General features: G+C 43.1%; 2 protein-coding genes across 2 annotated transcripts in view; one reads left to right on the forward strand and one right to left on the reverse strand.

Moving 5' to 3' along the window:
- Positions 1 to 289: 289 nt before the first annotated feature.
- WHAMM (WAS protein homolog associated with actin, golgi membranes and microtubules) lies at positions 290 to 14,898 on the reverse strand. Its single transcript, XM_017805007.1, has 10 exons — positions 14,359 to 14,898; positions 11,026 to 11,199; positions 9,535 to 9,685; positions 8,857 to 9,026; positions 7,997 to 8,162; positions 6,865 to 7,052; positions 5,370 to 5,456; positions 5,190 to 5,285; positions 4,249 to 4,810; positions 290 to 1,592 (listed from the first exon to the last, which is right to left on the reverse strand). The coding sequence occupies exons 1-10, from the start codon at positions 14,896 to 14,898 to the stop codon at positions 1,306 to 1,308; spliced, it is 2,421 nt and encodes an 806-aa protein (XP_017660496.1). The 3' UTR covers positions 290 to 1,305.
- A 2,835-nt stretch (positions 14,899 to 17,733) lies between these two features.
- The window catches only part of FSD2 (fibronectin type III and SPRY domain containing 2), a 17,868-nt gene continuing 15,179 nt past the window's right edge, over positions 17,734 to 20,422 (forward strand). The window contains exons 1-3 of the mRNA XM_017804956.1: positions 17,734 to 17,822; positions 19,522 to 20,320; positions 20,400 to 20,419. Of these exons, the coding sequence (XP_017660445.1) occupies positions 19,562 to 20,320; positions 20,400 to 20,419 (779 nt within the window). The 5' untranslated portion in view covers positions 17,734 to 17,822; positions 19,522 to 19,561. The remainder of the gene's footprint in view (positions 17,823 to 19,521; positions 20,321 to 20,399; positions 20,420 to 20,422) is intronic.

The following is a 20,422-nucleotide window of genomic DNA, read 5'->3' on the forward strand; positions in this document are numbered from 1 at the left end:
AGGTGCTTAAATGGCAAAAAATGAACCCCCAGCTGCTGCTTCTCGAAAACTGTTGCACACGTATTTACTGTGCTGATTAAACAGATCTGCTGCTCTGTATTAAACAGGGAATTAAAGCACTGTATTTGCAATTTTGTTACCAAATTACAATTCATAAATATTTGAGAAAATAAGAGCATTTACATATAACATTAGTGAGAGTGCAGTTGTTAACAAAAACTAGAGTACCATGATATAAGTAACAGTTACTTCATAGCAGTATCCTAAAATGACAGCACACTGAATCCACTTCCTCTGTCAAGATATATTTTTATTAAGGGTCAGTATAAACTTCAAAAAAAACCTTGAATCATTTCTGTCACTATCTACCCAAAATAGCAACAGTCTCTACATTGAATGTAGCTGAATTTTTAAATAGTCAGCTTCCAGGCACAACACAAATACCTGCCATTTATAAGGCCATCAGGTAATTTAAATTCATGACAGTAGCTATAAACATGTATTGATGTTTTCAGCAGAGAAACGCAGCTCTGCATTATAGGACTAGATCCTGGAAAATACTGTCTACAATATTTTGGTTCTTTCTTTCATTGTAAATGTAGAAGTATGAAAAACATTTAGCATCTAAAAGTTCTCTATACTTAATCTTTTCCTAAAAAGTAAACTCTTCAGTTATTACTGCAGTAGTGCTTATTTCAAACATGATACTAATTTTCCCAATCAGCATTATCAAGCGCATTCATAAGTGCACACTTTCTAACATAATGCTAAATGGAGCATCCATGTAGTTATTTGAGAGTGAGCAGCACTAGAAAAGCAAAATGTTAAAGAATTTTCTGGACAGTGGAGGTAGGAGTGAAAGATTCCAGATTATGCTAAGTTTTCTGGTCTGCCTCTGTCACCACAGATTTGGTTCTACTTTTATCTGACAAAGGAGATTTTCAGTTATTTTTTCACTCCTTAAACTTTGTTGTGATAGCATTACCTACTGTGTAGTAATGATCTAAACAGTGTATGTTTCAATCCAGCATTTTAACTGTCTTCAGATGTGGTGAAAGCATGACATGGTTGAGCCAAAAATACCCATTAATGCAAGCATAATTTGGAGTATGATTTCTTATGCAAAAATAAGAATTTGTAGCTCCTATATAGAAAATCAACAGGATTATTTTACTTTACAAGACATTTTGGACTATCACACACACACACACAATCACGCTTCTTTCATTTTGAAAGGGACAGTCTTCCACAATGTGCAAAATTAGGCAGACAGTTCCAGTCAGTAAGTCTGTTATGCTGAACTGGTTAGCTGTCCCATTCTCCATTATTCCGATCATTGTCCTCCTCTTCTTCAGAATCGGCAGACACTTTCTTAATTCTCTGCATGGCTGCTTTAATGCTTCTCTCTAGGTCACTAGGGGATCCTTTACTGACATCTTTTTCAGTATCTCGATTCACTTTCCTTAGTTTAACTCCTTGCCTTATGGCAGAGAGGATGTTGTCTTTCACAGAAGCATAGGGGTTTGGCTGTTCCACTTTGCGAAGATGAACTTCACTGCGTTTTAGAGAAGCCAAAACTTCATCCATGGAACCTGCAACAGATGAATCTATTGTTACCAGAAGAAAGAACAAGACAACCACACTTAGCGGTATAAAGCCCTACCCAAGTGCTCAGGGCTCTCCCTTTAATCTGTACTAAAGACAGGAAAAAGAATGGTCTCTTCCAGAACAGACTCTTTCAAGCTTCTGCAACAGCAGGCTCTGGAACTGCTTTTGAAAAGCAGTAAAGCTTTTATATCTTGAATTGAGAATCCAACACTTCTTCAACACTTTACAAAGTGGTCCTCTAAGGAAGATATTATACACAAAGGATGATGCTCTTTTTCATTACAACTTTATGGGCTTTCAAAAAAATTTCACTGAACCAAAAAATCTCCTGCATTCTCCGTTATAAACAATCTTCCATCCCTCCTAGCTTGCTCAGAAGCCTGCTGAGACCATCAATTGCATTTTTGCTCAGCCAAGAGAAAAATAAAAGGATTTGAGTAGAAGGGCTTGAAAGTGCACCACTGAAATCAGTGGGAGCCAGCTCAGGCCCTACGCAGGCAGGTCTTTTCTGTACAGACTTAAAAAACAATTCCCATTTTACAACATGATTTAAATCTCAGGTGTATGTTTCTGAACTTCAGACCATGAAGGGCACCATACTGAGAGAGCTTCCACTAGTCCTCCTGATACACACTAATTTGTGTTTTACTCCTGTTGGATTCTTTGCTGCTTGCTGCAGACTGTCAGACAGGGAGGCCGTGCCCCTGGACAGCAGTTGACTCCTACAGCAATAGGTCCAGACCATCTGTGCCTCACAGCCAGAAGTATTTTTGCCATGCGCAGTGCACACAGGGTTATGTGATTAACATCAAGCACTTGAAATGTAACATTTTGCTAAATCCTGTGGTACCATCAGAGACTGAAAAGGATCAAGCAAAGATCCACCAGGTCCTCTTACAAAGCCTACAAGTAAGAAAGCCTTAAGTCTATTAATGAAATGGGCTGCCTGGTAAAATACTAGTCAGGCTAATAAATCATAAAAAAAGCCTCTCCTGGCTCTTCACATACAAAGACACGAGTAGTCCATAACAAAACCAAACATGTTTACGAAGCTGTTTCAGGAAGTTCCTGTGGCACTAATTTAGCAATTACTATTACAGCTATTAACATGATGGTTTTCTTCAAGAAACTGGTGTAAACAACCAATCAGATCTCTCCATTAAACTAAAAATAATTTTTCTTATTCAAAAATAATGAAAATACATCAATGTTAGGTTGTGAATGGCAGCAATATTAACTACCAGCAAGGCTGTTCCAACAGCAGTCAGACTACTCTGGTGTACAACTCCTGCTGCTAATTAAAGCTTCTTAAGAGTATCCGTGGTAGAGTTAACCCACGGACATCCCAGACCAAAGTCTGCACTGGATGCACAGTAGTTTGTCATGGGAGCTCGACTGCGTATCAGCCCATCGGCTGCTTGTACGTCCCCACAGCTTGGAAGAACTGAAAATGCTGAACTTTCCTTGGTATTTCTGCCTGTGGTTTGCCTCTTAACTGAGAGGATACAAAGGCTGCTTAGATGTATTGTGAAGAGTCTGAAAGAGAAAGGAATGTACCACGTTTAAACACATTCTTCATTCTAGCATAAGCTCCACTGTGAAAAACGACAGAAAAAATTGCTGCCTTCCAACTTAGATCAATCTCCCTGACACAGTCAAAATATCCGCTCGCTTTAGAGATAAAAATAAGCCTGTTAGCAGGATGTAACCGGTGCAGCCTTGGGAGGCTGCTGAGCTCTATTCTCATTCAAACTACTGTTTCAATTGCCGAGTTCAGCCTTCAATTACACCTGCATGATCTTGCTAACAAAGCAAAGGTGTAACAGAGCAGAATTTCTCCCCTAGGAATGTATGCCAAAACTATTCACCTGCCTTTCAAATCCTGGTTGAATCCTACGCGAATTCTTTTATGAAACCTTTATTTAGAAACCAAGCAAATTGTAAGTGGACACGGGCTGTGCACACCTTAGAAATGCAAGCAGCCCAACTGGTAGATCTGTAGTACATAAATCAGAAACACTAAATTGCAGCCTTAATACAACTACAAATTTACCCAGTGGTCTTCACACTGGACAGGTGATTAATCCTCAATCAAAATACCACATTCAGTCAAAGTTCCAAAATTGTGGCAAGAACAAACCCAGTAATAAAAGTTGCTTCTCACCAAACAAAAAGAATAAACCTCCTTTCCTTGGAATTTCTTCTGACACCTTCCTACCAATTGCAGCTGTGGGATGTTCAGTCTCATGAGAAAAGCAGGTCCTGAATTAAGATCTCTACAGAACTATTAGTGCTGTGATTAAGCATGGTTTAAATTAATTTCTAAGGCCATACTTAATAAATATGCAGAGATTCAAGTTCAACTGTGCTAAAAGACTGACCTGTCCCCTTTGACAGCACTTCACAAAACATGCCAAGCCACACACTCCAAGTCCAAGCATCATGAAGTGAAATCATTGTTACTCATTTAACATCCTGAATTATGGTCAGTGTTATTGTATGTGGTTTTTTAGACCAAGCTTTCCAAGAGCTTCATTCTCTTGATCAAAACTACACACTATTCCTGTCCAGAACCAGAGGGAGGGGGAACACAAAAATATAGGAAGTGAAAAAAGCACCAGCCGATGTGAGTCCACTTACCTATGCAATTATTTATAGACGTCCTGGGTGAGTCATCCTGTTTGTGCAGTGCAGGGCTTTCTGAGGGGCTATTGGAGCTGAGGGGAAGTGGTGTATCCTCTGTTGCTGGTGGTGTCTTTAACTGGAGAGGTAAGGGGGGAGGTGGGGGAGGAGGGGGCAAGAGAGGAGGGGGCAAGGGAGGAGGGGGTGGAGGAGGAGGTGGTGGTGGTGAGGATGGAGAGACCAACAGCTCCTCGCTGTGCTTTTGTTGCTCTGTGTCACCACCAGTAAGCTCTGTGTCACCATCAGTAAGCTCTGCGTCACCATCACTAACAAAAATCTGAACAGGGATATCTGCTGGGGTGTTCTGACACAAAGCTTTTGATTCTTTGGCTTCAATCAGCAGTATGCTCTGTGGCTGCTCTGGAGCTGTCCTTGCTCGTGGTGAGGGTGCAGGGGACAGTACTGCTGGGGATGAAGGTGGAGGGGACAGGACTACAGCCTGCTGGGTGATGTTTCGTGGCAACTTGGGACTGAGAGGCTGGGGACGAGATGTTTTCAGAACAACATGAGCTGGACACTTCTGAAAAACAAATCAGAAGGCAGGAGGTCACATGCCCATTGGACTGGTCAAAACATCAATCCCAAAGAGGTAAAAAGTCAGAGTACAGACCTGTCCCACTCACCCATTCAAGCAGAAAATTCAACCTTGAATAAATTTAAATGAATATCAAAGTATTTCTTTCAAAGCCTTTTTCTCACCTATATTCTTTGCAACAGGTTCCACACCTGGAAATTATATTCTTAGTGGATTTAATCCTCTTGACTCATAACACATATACCTATTTTAGGCTATCCAAAACGTTGTCTCTGATTTGGACTGTGCTCACAAGTGAGCTATGACTACTTTCTGATGTTGTGTTTTCACATCATTTAGGACTACTGGAGTTCACAGTACTTGCCTCCCTGAATGCTTTCAGCCTCTCCAGCGTTTTCTGACGTTCCTGGCTTATCCAAGCCTTTTTCTTTTTCTCCTCCTCTTTTTGCTTGTCTCTCTTCTGCATTAAAACACAAGTAAGTGAGCCTTAGTCTGTGAAAACAAACAGCTGGGAGATTCTTCAAGGCTGCAATTCAGTACTCACTATCTGTATGCTGTGATGCTGCTGGAAGCGTTTTTTGCTCTCTTCTGCCTGTTGCAGTCTCTGCCGGTGGCTTGCTTCACACTGATCCTGGGAGAAGAGCAAAATTCAGGCAACTCTCAGTCAGTTCACATTCACTGTGCACCATCTGTGCCATTAACTCCTGTGCAACCATGGTTGCTATTTAGCATTGCCAAGAAAGATGGCTAAGCTCAACTAGTGTCAGATGTGAGACCCTGATGGTGAAGTCTGTGGGAGTCCTTCCTGGCTGAAGCCAGTGGGACCTTTTGTTTTCCTAATTAGTCATATTTTTATTAATGCTGCAGAGAAAATATACCCAGACCTGAATTGACCACTCTGTCTTATACTTTTGCTAAAAAAATAATAGAAGAAATGGAAAAAAAAAACAAGCTGTGAAGAAATGTCACCCAAGTACCAGCTGGAGAGAAGGAATGCAAAGACATGAGGAAGAAGGCAAGAAGGAAGCTAGCAGGGCATTACAAAAATACAAGGCCTCTTTCCCCTGTTTCTTATTTGCCATAGGTCCCAAGTAAAAATGCCAGGGAAACAAAGGCATGGGAAAGCACAATGAATGCCTAGCAGGGGTACTGTCTGTTAGTAAGAAGTGCCACAGAAAAGCTGTAGGCTTCAATATTTTCTCTGGGAGTCGCTATTTGTCTCTGTACAGAGGGGGATTATCCACATGGCTGGACAAGCATTTGCAAATCATCTGGCATTTGGCTTTAGTGTTATATAACCCATAGACAGCAATTAAGGAAATGAAAACAGAAGCAAAAGAAGTGTTTGCCAAGGAAGCAGTTGCAAGCAAGAGACAATGATGGCTAACAAAACATTTCCAATGTCATTCCCATTTTGTCCAGGCTAGTGACGGGTAAAAGGTCAGACAGACTGGGACCCAATTTCTGCTCTCTGCTCCAGCAGGACTGCAGGTGTAAGGTAAGCTCAGCCTACTGGGAAGGTTCATGAGAGTCAATTTGTGTCTTCCTAGTTCTGCTCTGGATAGGAAACAAAAGAAAAACTGCCCTTTGCACAGAACTGAGAGGCTGGAGAGAGAATTGCAGCAGTTAAGTTTTCCCCTTCCCTCTTCAGAGGTAAAAGTATCAGTGTGTGGGCTGTTCAACCACTGCAGCTTCCTTCATGGAAGGCCAGGCTTCCTCCTGTACTGCAGATATTTTGAAAAGGCTGCTAAGGCAAAGCTCCAGCTGGCCTCAACGGGGCTCTGGTAAGGCTTAGCTGATGGGGGAACACCTGGGTCTCCCAGGTAAGTTTGTGTTCTAAGCCACATGCACTTGCACCACACCGCGGAGTATAAAGCTGGCTTAGAATCACATTGCCCCTCTTTCTGTTTGTGGACCTTGGCGCTGAGTTTGAATCATCCTGTATGTTCCACCCAAAGCTTCCCTAATTGTTTCCTGTCCATCCCTCGTGAGTCAAGATATCAGCTAAAGAAAATGCACATCTCCAGGACTGCATTTACTTTTTTGTTCCTGAGGTAGGCTCTCCTCGCACAGACAGTCCCACGCTTTGTCTCCAACTGCTTAGTCTTCTGCCTCAGCATCGTCATTTCTGACAAGTTAGCGTAATGTTGTCCCATTGTCTGTTCAATGACCTTGAGCTCCTCAGGATTTTCACATGTATCATAGTAAACAACTTCATCCTGTTTCTCTAAAAAGGCATTTGGCATTTTTTAAAAAACCAAAAATTGCCACAGTTATTTAAACATTTAAAGAGCTAATGACATTTCAAAAGCCATTGAAGGCAGTGAGTTAGTTATGAGGAAGTGTAATGCTCCAGAGCCGAGCTTGGTCCTTCACAGTCTTATGCAAACATGTCATGTTACTCACAGGGGTGCTTTGCAGGATCAAGTTTATGCTGTTAGCATTTGTTATTTAGCTTCCTCTTTCAAATGTCTCTCTGTGTTTTAACTCCTACCTTCACCAAATGGAGTTTTCCTGGAAAACCGAGGACTGTTCTGATCAACACTGAGTGTCTTATTTTACTATTTACCACATTTTAATTATGCAACAAGCAGCAGCAATGTTTACTTCACAGTGCACATGGTAACAGAATTCATAAGCTCAAAGAAGAACAAGACTGGTGCCTAATTTGCTCATAAATACGTCATGATGAGACACTTAAACTGGCATATAGCAGCATTCAGGTACCATTCTAGCCAAATCACCTCTTTTTGTCATTATAGGATGTATTTTGTAACTTGTACACGTTAGAATAGATTATGATGAATTATAGGACCTATTTCAGCAGGTTCACGATATCCAGTTTCTACGCATAGATCTTGTAACTGTGAGAGCAGTTAAGCACTGTCAATATAAGTTATTCCACATGCTAAACCAGTGCATGCACATATCACAGCTGCTGGCAAGATAAGCAAGCACTGTGGTGTTTTTTTAAACTTGTGCCATCAAATTAGTGCCTAATTAGTTAGAGGACAAAATATCAGATGGTGCCATGGTGCCATGAATGTTTTCCAAAGATGCTTTCTACTGTTGAGACCCAAGCAGTGATATCCTTTTTTTAAAAATGAAAACAGAGCAGACTATATCGCTCCTGTGTTCTGAATATGTGCTTAAATAATTGTTTATTCTCACCTTTTATCTGCCTCTTTATAGTGTCCAACTGTACAACAAGCAGCATCTCTTCATGTTTCAATACTTCAAGCTGTACATTATATAACTCCAGCTGCGTTTCATAATACTGTATTTCCAGCTCCTCCACTACACTTAAGTTCTCTTCTTGTTCACCAAGACTCTCCATCTGTATAGCCCCAAACAAAAAATAAAATAACAAAATATGCACACATGAAACATGCCTGGATGTACAAGTACCTGTAAAGAGCCTGGCCTAACTGGCAGCTGCTTAGATGCTTTGGTGTGGCAACAACAGAGCATTAGAAATGGCTTGGAGCAGAAACTCAGAGCAGCAGAGAGCCTTATTAACCTAAAGTGTAGGTTTCTAAGTCTTTCCAGTCTACCAGGAAAGACTTCATTATAAACCACACAAATGATACTACTCCTGAAAACAATTACATATGGTGCAGTACACTACTCTTGGAAAATAAATATCAGGTACCCCTAGTGGCAGTTAGAGGGCAAATCAAGAAGATCAGAAGACTAATATTAAATATTTTCATTTTTCAGTGTCCTCTGAAAATAATATCTGGGTTTATCTCCCTAAAACTAACAATTTCAAAGGTTAATATCACAAATGCTAACATGACATTTGAACTGTAAAAGCATGTATCTTAAACTTTGCTAAGTGTCCTCAAAAATGCAGGAGCAATTAAAAAGACCCTGAAGACATGCATTTTTCCACAACTTAAAACCATGCTGAAAACCAAAACTGTTTCATAGACAAAGACTTTGAAAGTCTACTCCCATGACCACTTTGGTAGGTTTTGATGAGCCCTTCACAAAACAGTAACAGAAAAGGAGGCTTTGCAAGGTCTTACGAGTTTCTGAATGCCAGTTCTCTTCTGTTTCAGGCACAACTCTCTTGCCCTCAGATGCTGAAGGGTTTCTTTTGCTAACATACATTTCAGGTTTTCTAGTCGTGGCAAAGCTGATGCCCAGGCGGTTTTACCAAATCTTTCCTCATCTTGTTCCATCTGTTTGTGCATTGCTGTGGATTAAAACATTGCAGTAAGACATGAGAAATGCAGTGTACTAATAGCCCTTGTGCATTTCTGCAGTACTAAAAATGCTGATCCAATTAAACAATTTTGGAAGCTTCTTTAGAAATTACAGGATTAAAAGGCTGAATTTGTGATCTTATATATGTAACTAAAATACTTCGTTGTACCATGGAAACATGCCTTAACAGTTGCATGGAAACCTACTCAGCTCACATGCTGAAATCCTTGAGGCTTGCATATTAAGCGTTAAAACTTCCATGGGTTTTGTGCAGAGCTTTGCAGCCATGGGTCTCATGCTTTGATAATATTTATGTGCAAGACAGATGCAAGTTGTAAACAAAATTAACTGAAAGATATAAATCTTAAGTGAATAAAAGGCTTCTTTCTTAAGCTGGACACTCATCCTAACCTCAGGTTCTGCAGATACATAAGAGGAGCTCTCAGTCCCCTAAGTCAAGTATTTACACAACCTTTTGTGTAAATCATTTTGATTACCTGCCAGAGCCTTAACAGTTTCTTTGAAGTAGTTCACAGTGATATCCTGAATGGAGCACACAGCACTCTCAGCTCGCTTAGTCCATTCTTCAGCATCTTTCTGCAAAGCTGCCACTCTTCTAGGCCCCAACTTATCATACTGCAAAGACTTCTGCAAGGACACAAAATTCCCGGTTACCGCCTGGTTTCCACAGAGGTGCAGCTGCACGATAATATACTTGGGGACGTTTCAAGCAAGGCAGAGCATGGTGGGAAACATGAGCTTCCCCTCACCTGTCACAACGTGAATCACTGTTCATGCCTATGTATTGCCTTGTTTCTCATTCTCTAGGCTAACTCAGAACCTTTGTTTCCCAACCCTGACCCCACATTTATTTCTTAAAATATTTTTTAAACTATCATCTTAAAAATCATATCCACCATGACTGTTTTTAGTTGTTATTAAAAGTAACTCAAACCCACTCTTCTATGTGCAATGTTCCCTTCTATTTTTCCCCACGTGTTGACAGCACATTGCACTGTCAGGTTCTCCAGTTTGGCAGTTCTTTCACACAGGAACAGGGATACAGAAAAGAAACATAAGAGAGTATTTTCAAGTCCACAAAGTGTACATGGGTAGAAGACTAGTATTCAAATACTTTTTTAAAACAACTATGTTTCAAATAAGCCTAAATATCCCTTAGAGGTTTTTTTTTAATACAGAACAAATTTTGTTTCATTTGTTCCAATTTTCACTTAAATTTTCAGAACAGGACACTGGATATTTCACCAGGTCAGATTTAGACCTTCAGTATTCAAGCACCTTAGTCTAAACTTAAAACTGTTCTGCTCTTTTTGAGAACATCAACAGCTCATTTTAATTTTAACACACTATTTAAGTAAAAATCAAAACAGTAAATGGCTGCCATTTCCAGGGGCATCACAACTTTCAGCATGTGCTTCCAGTTTAAGATGCACATAAAACTAAATGAATGCACTGACAACTGACATGTTCCTAATCTGTACTTGTAGCAGGTTGTAGCAGCAATAGAAAACTTCTCTGAGTGGGAAGGTCTCCTCTGTCTTCTGGTCTACCAGCACAACTGAATTAACCAGGTGCATCAGCATTGTTGAGGGAGGACATCATCAAAGTCATAAACTTATCCCACTGAAGGGGGCACAACAAAGGCTACTTAGATCTCTGTAAATTCAGCCTCCCAGAGAGTAAACCCCAGGAAGGTGGAGCTTGGGAATATTTTTCTTTTAACTGGGACACTGGTGGGAAGACAGCTGCAGTTTTAGTCAAGCCACTACCAGGGACTCAGAAATCCTCTGAGAGCAGCTCAGCCCTAACTCTGAATTTCTCAGTCATGTTTGATGGCTTGGCAGGGGCGAAAAAAGTAGGTACAGACCAAAGTAAGGAATGTTACGTGCTTTGAGTTTAAACTGCTCCAAGAGCAGCTGGTGCCCTCCTATACAGGTTGGCCTTTCACTCTGTAAAGGCAGACTTACCAGGATTTCCAGTTTGTACAGTGTCGCCAGCTCTCGCATATCTCTGAAGGGCTGCAGTAAATACTGGTAGAATTGTGTTGCCATGGTGACCAAATCCTGATAAGCTTCATCTTCTTTTTCATAAACCTTCATCAAAGCCACCATTGTGTCAGCACTTTTATGCTGCTGCAGAACCTAGTGGGATGAAAGGTAAATCAGACACAGCTGCTTTGCATTCGTGTGTGCTGGATGCTGAGGGGCTACTGGGGGAACGACCTGTAGTTCCACATCCAAGACTTCCCACTGCATAGGAGGTGTATGCCAGGCATTCTGTGGCCACCCCAGCTGAAAATATCTTTGGCACCACCCTGTTAAAGGCACTAATTGCTGCATATTGCATTAGGAGACTGCAAGGAACATCATGCCTAGGGCTTCCACCACAGAAATTCTAATAACTGTGTGCAGATGACTTTGTTTCTGCTTTTTATAAACATAACTGGGAATCTTGGAAAGTTAGTGTACTGCAAGGACAAGCAAGGCATTCTTAAACTAGCTCTTGCATTGCTTCCATAAGTACTAAATGCCTGCTAATGAATTTCTGGATCCAGAATTTCTGACCTCGGGCACAGAAAAATCATACTGACATTTAAAAATAAGAATTCAAAAATATATTTCTACACCAGATAACCCTGCAGTTAAATTCCTTTAACTGCTGTACAATTTATAATAGTTTATTCTAACCTCAGTTCTAATGATATTACATTTTGTAACTCATAATTCTTTCATGGAACTGCTGCCTTCCTAATACACTAGACCCTATTTAAAGTCTTTACTTGCTTCTATGACAAAATACAGAGTTGGGGACTTCCCTTTAATTGCATTTGTTTATTGGCACCAATCAAAGCTTCAAAGATTTTTTCTTTGACAGCAGCTGGCAGAGACTATGGCATGCTCCACATGCCAGGATAGAGTGTGCTGGCTGAGAGAACACAGCAAAGTACCACTAAGAAACACAGACCTTCCTGGAAGGACAGTGTGTGCTCTGCAGCTCCAGGAAGAGGGAAGGGGATGGGAGGGAGGGGTGTGCTACAACAGTGAGGAAAAGCATTAAAAAACTAAGCTTGATTGTGTTGCAACTGAAAACCACTGAAACTAAACCATCATCTTTGCTCTTGCCAGCTGAGTCTGGGTTAAGACAGCAGGAGCAGAATTTCCATGCATGGATGCATTTCCTCAGGGCAAATCTGTGGAAGTCAGCTCAAGGGCATTTCCCACCCATCCTGCCTGCAGGCCTGGCACAGGCAAGACAGGGGAACAAGAGGATCTGAACTGCAGTATTACTGATAATCCCAGATGTTTAGCAGCCCCTTAGGGCTCCCCAGGAGCTTGTGGTAGCTCAGATACAGTTCAAAGGCCCACCTGCAGCAATTCCACAGTCTGCTTTTGCCCCACTACTAAGGCCAAACACAAACTTAACAGTTAACTTTGTGGTTCCCATACTAAAGGCAAGTAGTGAGGGTCATGCTGCTCCTGGAGAACGTTTAGAGTGAGTACAATGGACGTGTTAATGATGTTTTAAAGTCAACTCATGAGACAATTATTCATTTACAAGGGTTTTGGCTTTTTTTTGTTTGGGTGTTCTTCATTTTTCTTTTGAAGGGGTGGTATAGTATGTCTACCATTTGGCCTGTTTTAAGGTAAAATCCCTGCTTTTACACAGTCTCATACTCTTTTAATAGAATTCCAGTTCACCATCAGCCCAACTGACTTCTTTGGTTGCAACAGTAATGTTCTTGTGTTTTTTTTCCTTGAACACACAATACAAGAAGTATTTACACCACACTACTCTCCTCCATCATGTACCAGTATCTTTTATATTCTCTAAAACTAATTTCCTGGCCCAAAGGATGAAGTATTTGAGAAGGACATGGATACGAAGAGGGGAGAAGGATACTCTGGTACCTAAGGCTGGGTTAGTGGCTATTTCTTGAATCTTGCATAACTTGGTCTAGAATGAAATATAATGAACTTATGTCCCTGTTAGGCCTGCAAATACAACACTACTCTATAGCATCTTTAGCCATATCTAAAATGTAGCTGGAAATAGTAAAATAACTGGCACCAAGTTGTACTTGACCCTCAAGCCGCAAACTGCTACACAGCTGTACATGTTTGTGCTGCTTGCAAAAGAGTGTGGTGGCTGGAATGTGTGTATAGCTGGGCTGTGAACTGTTATAGTCAGTGACAGACACTGACTTTTGTATACAACACAGTACACGTTCATGTAAACTAAAGATGTCTTTTTAAAAACAGTGTCTTTCTGAAACAGGAATGTTGTTACAGCTGTTAAACACTGTAATAGGAAACAGAAGGCTAAAGTCAACTGTCTTAACTTTCCTCCAAAGCATGATCACTTTCATAAAATACCTTTCAGCTCACTTTGCCAGAAAACGGACTGGAAACAGGAACTACAAGGAAACTGTAGCAGCAACACACTGGTGAGCTTGAACTTATCTGTAACTCTTGTTTTAACATTCTGCAACTGTGTTACCAGACACCATCCTTTGAATTCATGCTTACAACAAGGGGGGAAAAAAATCCAGGAATACATCTATAACAAGAAAAAACTTAAGGTACTAAATGAAGAAAGGGCTAACATCATTATTTCATCAATCATTAGGGCAGAATTTGACACTTTTAAAAAAATAACACAATTTTTCTGACTACAATACACTTATTTGGCATAGAACTAGGGCAAAGTTTGGTTTTAATAAATAAACCTGACTTAGAAAATTAGCACATGATTGTACTCTCCTCTTCGGTTACTCTTCCACACATTGCACAACACTGCTGGATGTTTTTAGCAATGTGTTTTCGTAGGAGTGCTTACAGCTTAAGCAAACGCCCCAGTGTTCTTATATTGACTGCCCACCTGGAGCCGACTTATTCCCCACTTAATAAAGCTGCACTTACAAGGCTGACGACACTTAGTACTTGAGAAAGTTGACTTGGTGGCTCCCAGGCAAATAAAAAAAGTGTTGTGTAAGCCAAATCTGGACATTGGACAACACTACGAGCAAGATGGTATCAGCGGCTCGGTCGCCCTTGCTCACAGGAGTCTTGCAAAAGAGTTTGCCCCGAGTGACTGAAGCTGCCGCAGCAGCGGCTGCCACGCTCACCGTGCACCTCCCAGGCGAGCGAGGGTGACCTGCAGCACCAAACAGCAAACGTGCTCCTACAGCGTGGGGACCTTTAGGGAGCGCAGGGGGGGCCCGGCAGCACCCTCATCCCGCACCCCTGGGGGACAGTCCCGAGCCCCGGTCCCTCCGCCCCGCCCGGCCCCGGGGCCCGTACCCGCCGCAGGGCCTCCTTGGCCCGGGCCAGGTGACCGCGCAGGGCCCTCCCGCGCAGCTCCTGGAGGCTCTCGAAGTACTCATCGTCGCAGCGGCGGTCGGCGGCGAACAGCGCGTCCAGCACCACGCGGCCGCCGCAGAGCTCCAGGGCCCAGCCCAGGTACAGCTCCAGCGCCCGGCACAGCTCCTGCAGCTCGGCCTCGCCCGGCGCGGCGCCGCCGGGGAACAGCACGGCCCAGAGCCCGCCCGCGGCCGCGCCGGGCAGCGCGGGGGGCAGCGCGGGGAAGGCGGGCTCGAGGCGCGGGCACAGGGCCGACAGCTGCCGGTGGACGCCGCGCAGGGCCGGCGCCGAGAACAGCCCGGCCCAGCTCTGCGGGGCCTGCGCCGCCGCCTCCGCCCGGCCGTGGCAGGTCACGGCGAACGCGCCCTCCGCGCCGTTCCAGCCCACGAGGAAGCGGAGGCGCGGCGGCGGCTGGGGCTCGGCGAAGGCGGTGTCGCGCACGGCCACCCACCCGTCGAGGCTGTCAGGCTGCGGCTCCATCGCGACAGCGGCGACAGCGCCCGGGCGGGCCCGGAGCGAAACAGAAACCGGCCGCGGGCGGGGCGGGGCCACGCGTCGCGTCAGCGGCGGCTCGCGCGCCCATTGGCGGGCGGGGCCGGGGGCGGGGCCGTGACGCCTGAGGGGCGGGGCCGGGGCGGCCTCCACAGCGAGAGTGGAAAATAGACGTGAAAAGGAGCGGGAGGGGCGGCTCCGGGAAAGGTCGTTCTTCGTAGAGTCGTGGAATGGTTTGGGTTGGAACGGGAGCTTGAAGATTGCTTCGTTCCAACCCCCATGCCGTGGGCAACCTTCAGCTAGATGAGGTCGCTCGGAGCCCCATCCAACCTGACCACCTCCAGGGATGGGGCATTCAATACTTCACTGGGCAACCTGTGCCAGCGCCTCACAACCTTCACCCTCAGTAAAGAATCTCTTCCTAGTATCTGATCTAAACCTACTCTCAATTTGAAGCCATTCCCCCTTGTCTTCTGCGATTCTGTTAGGACAAGAGGGCACACTCTTAAGCTGTGCCAGGGGAGGTTTAGGTTAGACATTAGGAAGAATTTCTTTAGAGAGAATAATTGGACATTGGAATGGGCTGCCCAGGGAGGTGGAAGAGTCACCATCCCTGGAGGGCTGGATGTGGCACTTGGTGCCATGGTCTACTTAACAAGGTGTTGCTAGGTCATAGGTTGGACTCAATGAACTCAGAGGTCTTTTCCAACCTGATTGATTCTGTGATTCTTGTCCTGTCACTACATGGTCTTGTAAATAGTCTTGCCCTATCGTTCCTGTAAGTTCTCCCTTCAAGTACTGAAAGGGAAAATTTTTGTGAAATAAGCAGCTACTTCTGCGAGGAGCAGCAGGCAGGAAGCAGGGAACACGCAGTGTTTTGGGAAGGAGCAGCATCCTCGGGTTTGTGCCGCTGCCTGAGGGAGAGCCCCGGCTGCAGGTGGTTCTCCTCCCACCCAGGATTCCTGTAGTCACTGAGAAACATGAGTCCTTTTCGTGTCTGAAGGCAGGTGAAATCCCACACTCCTTCCTCACAATGCCCTGTGCCCATTTGCCCTGACATCCAACTCAGCCCTGAGGTTGCCACACTTTGTATAAATACCACCCAAACACCGACTCAGGGGCCGCTGAGGAGAGCAGTGTTTATATGTTGTCTGTCCCTTATTCAGGCCCTGTGTGCAAGGCTGAATGCAATTCATGGTGCACAGAATGTTATGTTCCAGTCTTTGGCAGCGAAGCTGACGCTGCTAATTTTTCAATAAATTAAGGCCTGCAAGATAGTGTAGTGTAATACAAAGAAAAAATAAGTTCTAATTTGAAAAATTAATAAGATGTCAGACAGCATAAATGTTAACATTTCAGCAGAGGCTGCATCATTTATGTGAAAACATTTCTGCTCTGATCTTACAGATGATGAAGGTGCTGTTAGTGGTAATGAGATCGTGCCTACATGGGCAATTAACTTGTGATTCCTTATCAAACAGCAAACAATGGCACTGCTAGGAATGTGAGAAAATGACACCAAGTTTAATTGGAAAAGGAGGAAAAAGGAGAGCTGTGACAAGATTGTTTCCCCTTGTGCTGTCTCCTGAGCCCAAGACACATATAATGCAATGTTCTCAAATGTGCTTAAAAGCCTCCTGCCAGCAAGGCTGGCTTGGTAGCATGTTCACAAGCAACAGACTGTGTGTGGGTTTGAGCAGACACACAAAGCTCAAGTGCTACAGCAATCAATAATCAGTGCTAATACACAGCCTGGTTTTTATCATATGGACCTCTACTCAGTGTAGACTGGAGGGATATATTCCCATGAAAACCCACTGACCACTTTCTTCACTATAATTAGCTTTCCAGAGGTCTGGCATACACATAGGGTGGGGATGTATGTGTATGTATAACAAGCATATGCAACAGTATGATTTCTATTTTTTTCCTAAATTCTGAATTTTAATATTTCTTTCTAATATATGATCATGATTCCAACTCAGTCCCATAGTAAAGCTTCTGCTAACTTAATAGAGAGGACTTTGCCAGTAAGTGTTTGCAGAGAACAGAACAGACACTTCCATGTAGTTGTGCAGCAATGCTGTAAGCATGTGTCCAGCCACGTGAGTTAGTTTGTGCTGGATGCAGGCTCTGTGTATCCCATACATGATAGTCTGCCTAACAGCCCAGCCTTGGAAATCACACCCAGAGGCAATGACTGCACTCTGCAGGGTTTATTAATACCACCTCCGAAAGTGAGAGGGTGCTCTGGCTTTAGAGAGGGCTCTCTATAACCATTCTAAGTACTTCAGATCCAGGAATCAACCTTCAGAGCCTTTTCTTGGTGTATGACATTCATCCTGGTGACACTCAAGTAGCACACTGCTGAAGGACAGCCGGGGCACATCTATATTTGTGCCATTGCTCATTGCTGGCATGTCCCTATCGGAGCAAAGAGGCAGGCTAGGGTTACTGCAATGCATCTTCCAACTGCAGTCATAGGAAAGTGGCGAGGAATTGCTTTCGTGTGAATTAATTTTTACTAGGGGAAATAGAAGTGAACTTTGATGCCATCTGAGCTATCAGAAGAATTTATGACGTCTTAAGATAGAAGGCAAGTTTTTAGGTAGTAACATTCTTTGTTATATATTTACGATAATTGACGGTCACGGACTTAAACATGCTTCGTGTAATTGTATCTGTGCCTGTAAACTGAGCAAACACTGAGCAATCATCTGAAAATCTTATTTAGGCAGCAGGGTTCCAGACAAACTTAATTATGCTCATTTTAATTTATTTTATTTTATTTCATTTTGGTAGGAAAAATACATGTTAATTCACTTTTCTAATTAGTAGTAGCTTCTAAAGCAAGTCTTACTGTTATAATTATGGTGGGAAAAGCCTTTGCGGGAGCCAGACAACATTTTCTGGTATGTGTCAAGACCTTTTCTCTGTTTAACATGTTAGAATTTGCATGATTTATTTTACTGCCTTTAGCATAAATGGTATTTCTGCCTAACTTCTGTGTTTTTGTCTGTAGTAGGATATTGCTATAGCTGTAGAATCCACACTTTGTCTTCAGTGCCAGAATATAAACGGTGAACTTCTATGTGGGTTTTCTTACACATCTGTAAGGCTGGACTGAGTCAGGAATATAAAAACAGAGAGTGCAAAGTTTCTTGGTATTTTCCACTAGTTCAAGAAGTTGTTTTCTAGTAAGTGTTGATAAAAAGTTTCTGACTGTGTTGACTTTGTTAGCTAAGTAATCCTCAGGAAAATTAGTAAAATACTGATGAAATAAATTTGAGGTAATAGCAACTACTCAAAACTACAAAGACCATAAAAAGTAGTTTGAAAGCAAACTTGTGAGAAAGCTTATCCAAAAGCTCTGATGACACTGGTGTCTGACTGATCTTTTGACTTTTATTTTTCAGCAAAAAAGTGATTTTAAAGCTTTCATATGCTTCACTTATCTAGGACTAGATGTAACTACAGGTTCATTAATATTCAGCTGAAATCTTTCCATGAACTCTTCTGCTTGTGGTAGTAAACTGCTGATAAAACTGATCTGAGTAGTTTTGTAGCCATGATTTCATTCATGCTGGTGAGCAGTGGAAAGCTGTGGGAAGGTTTCAGCTCTGACAGAGCTGACTCTATACTGGCATTATTTCATTGCTGTTGTTAATACAGGCTGGTTGGAAAGAGTGGGCTTGGAGAGTCAGCATTAAAATTGCCTTTGCACCTTTAATGTTGTCCCACGTGCATCTGGGATATGCTTTATCATACAGCTTTGTATGTCACCTCCACGTGCTCTTTTCACACATCCCTCATTGCACACAATGGACAAAATGTGCAAGGTCCGTGTCAGAGCAGACATTTCTCAGCTCACAGGTCAATGACCTGTCTTGCTCCCTAGTTATTGTGTGCTTTATAATGGAGACCATCATTGATATTTTTTCTGAGCTTCTTTTATGTTAAAATATATATTTTTCACAGCACCTGAGAACTGTGAACACCTCCAAAAGGCACTATGTTTTCCCTGCAGTATTTTAAAGAAAGGACCCAAGACCTGGACTCAAATTTCAGTATTAAGAATAGCAACTTGAAAAATCCAGAACAGGATTTTTCAAGGCATTTTCCAGTGTGTTATGTGGCATCACTGGTCACAAGAGAGGACGTCCTACATTATGCCTGACTGACAGTTCAGAAAACACTCTTGACAGCAGCTGAAGGGTGAGCAGACTTCAAACCAGGCCATTTCCAATTGCACAGAACAGCACTAACTGTGCCTGAAGCACAGCTGTAGTGTTGAGCTCAGGACAGGGCTAGTCCATAGTTTGGAAATCAGGCATGAGGGTAACAGATGAGCCACTCAGAAAACAGGATGCACACCAGCGACAGCTCTTTGCTGTGCTTTGCACAGAGGTGAGAAAAAAATAAGCCTCCCATGGCTTCCCTTCAGAAGCTTCACTCAGGAAGTGAAGCTACTGTCTGTGGTCTTTCCTATGCCTACCTCCAGGACCTGGGCAGTCCTCAGCCAAAACTATTCCATCTACATATTTTTAAGCAAGAAAAACTCATGCTTTATATCTAAGTATGTAGCTAAAGATCTTTCTTATCTTTTACAAGATTGAGACTCGACATCTCAAAAGCCTTGCTGAGGATACCAATGTCATCCAGATCTGGCAGCACAAGAGAGTATGAAACTAGTAGCCAGTCACGTGGCCATTCAGCTTCCCCACCAGTCCCAGAGTCTAGTGAGACTGAGTCTGAAGGTTTGATATTTTATCACATGGATCTTTATGGATCAAAGGAGAGGTTTGATATCTTTCCTGAAGAGCTGTCTGGTCGAGAAGACAGATCTCTGGGGGATACAAGAAGAGAATCTGTATTGAGTAGTGAAAAAGTTCAGTGCTCACAAGAAATTGGCTATGACATGGAAAAGGAGGTTGCAGAGCTGGCTAAGATGTATGGACTTGATGAGGATAAAGAAAAAGAGCTGGAGCTTCTTGGAGGACGTGTGGAGATGGAGAGCAGATGGCCACCTGCTCGCACAAAAAAAGCAGGATCACAAGGCTCCACATATAACGCATCAAAAAGCAGCACTTCAGTGAAAGATCAAAGTCAAAGCACAAAGCAACAAGGACTTCCTGGCGAGGCTTCTCAAGATGAAGATCAGAGCAAAACCAGAGCAGATGATGAGGTTGAGAGCAACAGATGGTCCAGAGAGGGGCTTAGAAGTGGCGGCATGTCAGATGAGTGGAACAGTCAGGCTGTCAGTGAGGAGCAGGAGGAGGAGGAAGAGGAGGAAGTGGCGAATGTTTTTTGTTCTACCTGCAAGATACCAATCCGAGCTTTTGACAAACTATTTGGTGAGCACAAGGATCATGAGGTGACTCAACTGCCCAATGCCTTGGAAAGTGAAAAGGTGAGAGTAATACAGGTGTACTGGGGTGCCTCTAAACCACTGTTCAGTCATAATAAGAATCACACTGGGTGTTTTGTAGGAAGAGATTCATAAAAACATGTG

This window comes from Lepidothrix coronata, unplaced genomic scaffold (genome assembly GCF_001604755.1).
Source record: "Lepidothrix coronata isolate B3197 unplaced genomic scaffold, Lepidothrix_coronata-1.0 Scaffold11, whole genome shotgun sequence".
NCBI lineage: Eukaryota > Metazoa > Chordata > Aves > Passeriformes > Pipridae > Lepidothrix > Lepidothrix coronata.

Excerpts from the sequence above, each read along its gene's own strand:
- WHAMM (XM_017805007.1), bottom strand. The coding sequence starts at position 14,898 with ATGGAGCCGCAGCCTGACAGCCTCGACGGGTGGGTGGCCGTGCGCGAC. Across the intron at positions 7,053-7,996 it reads TATAAAGAGGCAGATAAAAG|AGAAACAGGATGAAGTTGTT; the intron begins GTGAGAATAAAC and ends ATGCCTTTTTAG. Across the intron at positions 5,457-6,864 it reads CCTACCTCAGGAACAAAAAA|GATCAGTGTGAAGCAAGCCA; the intron begins GTAAATGCAGTC and ends CTCTTCTCCCAG.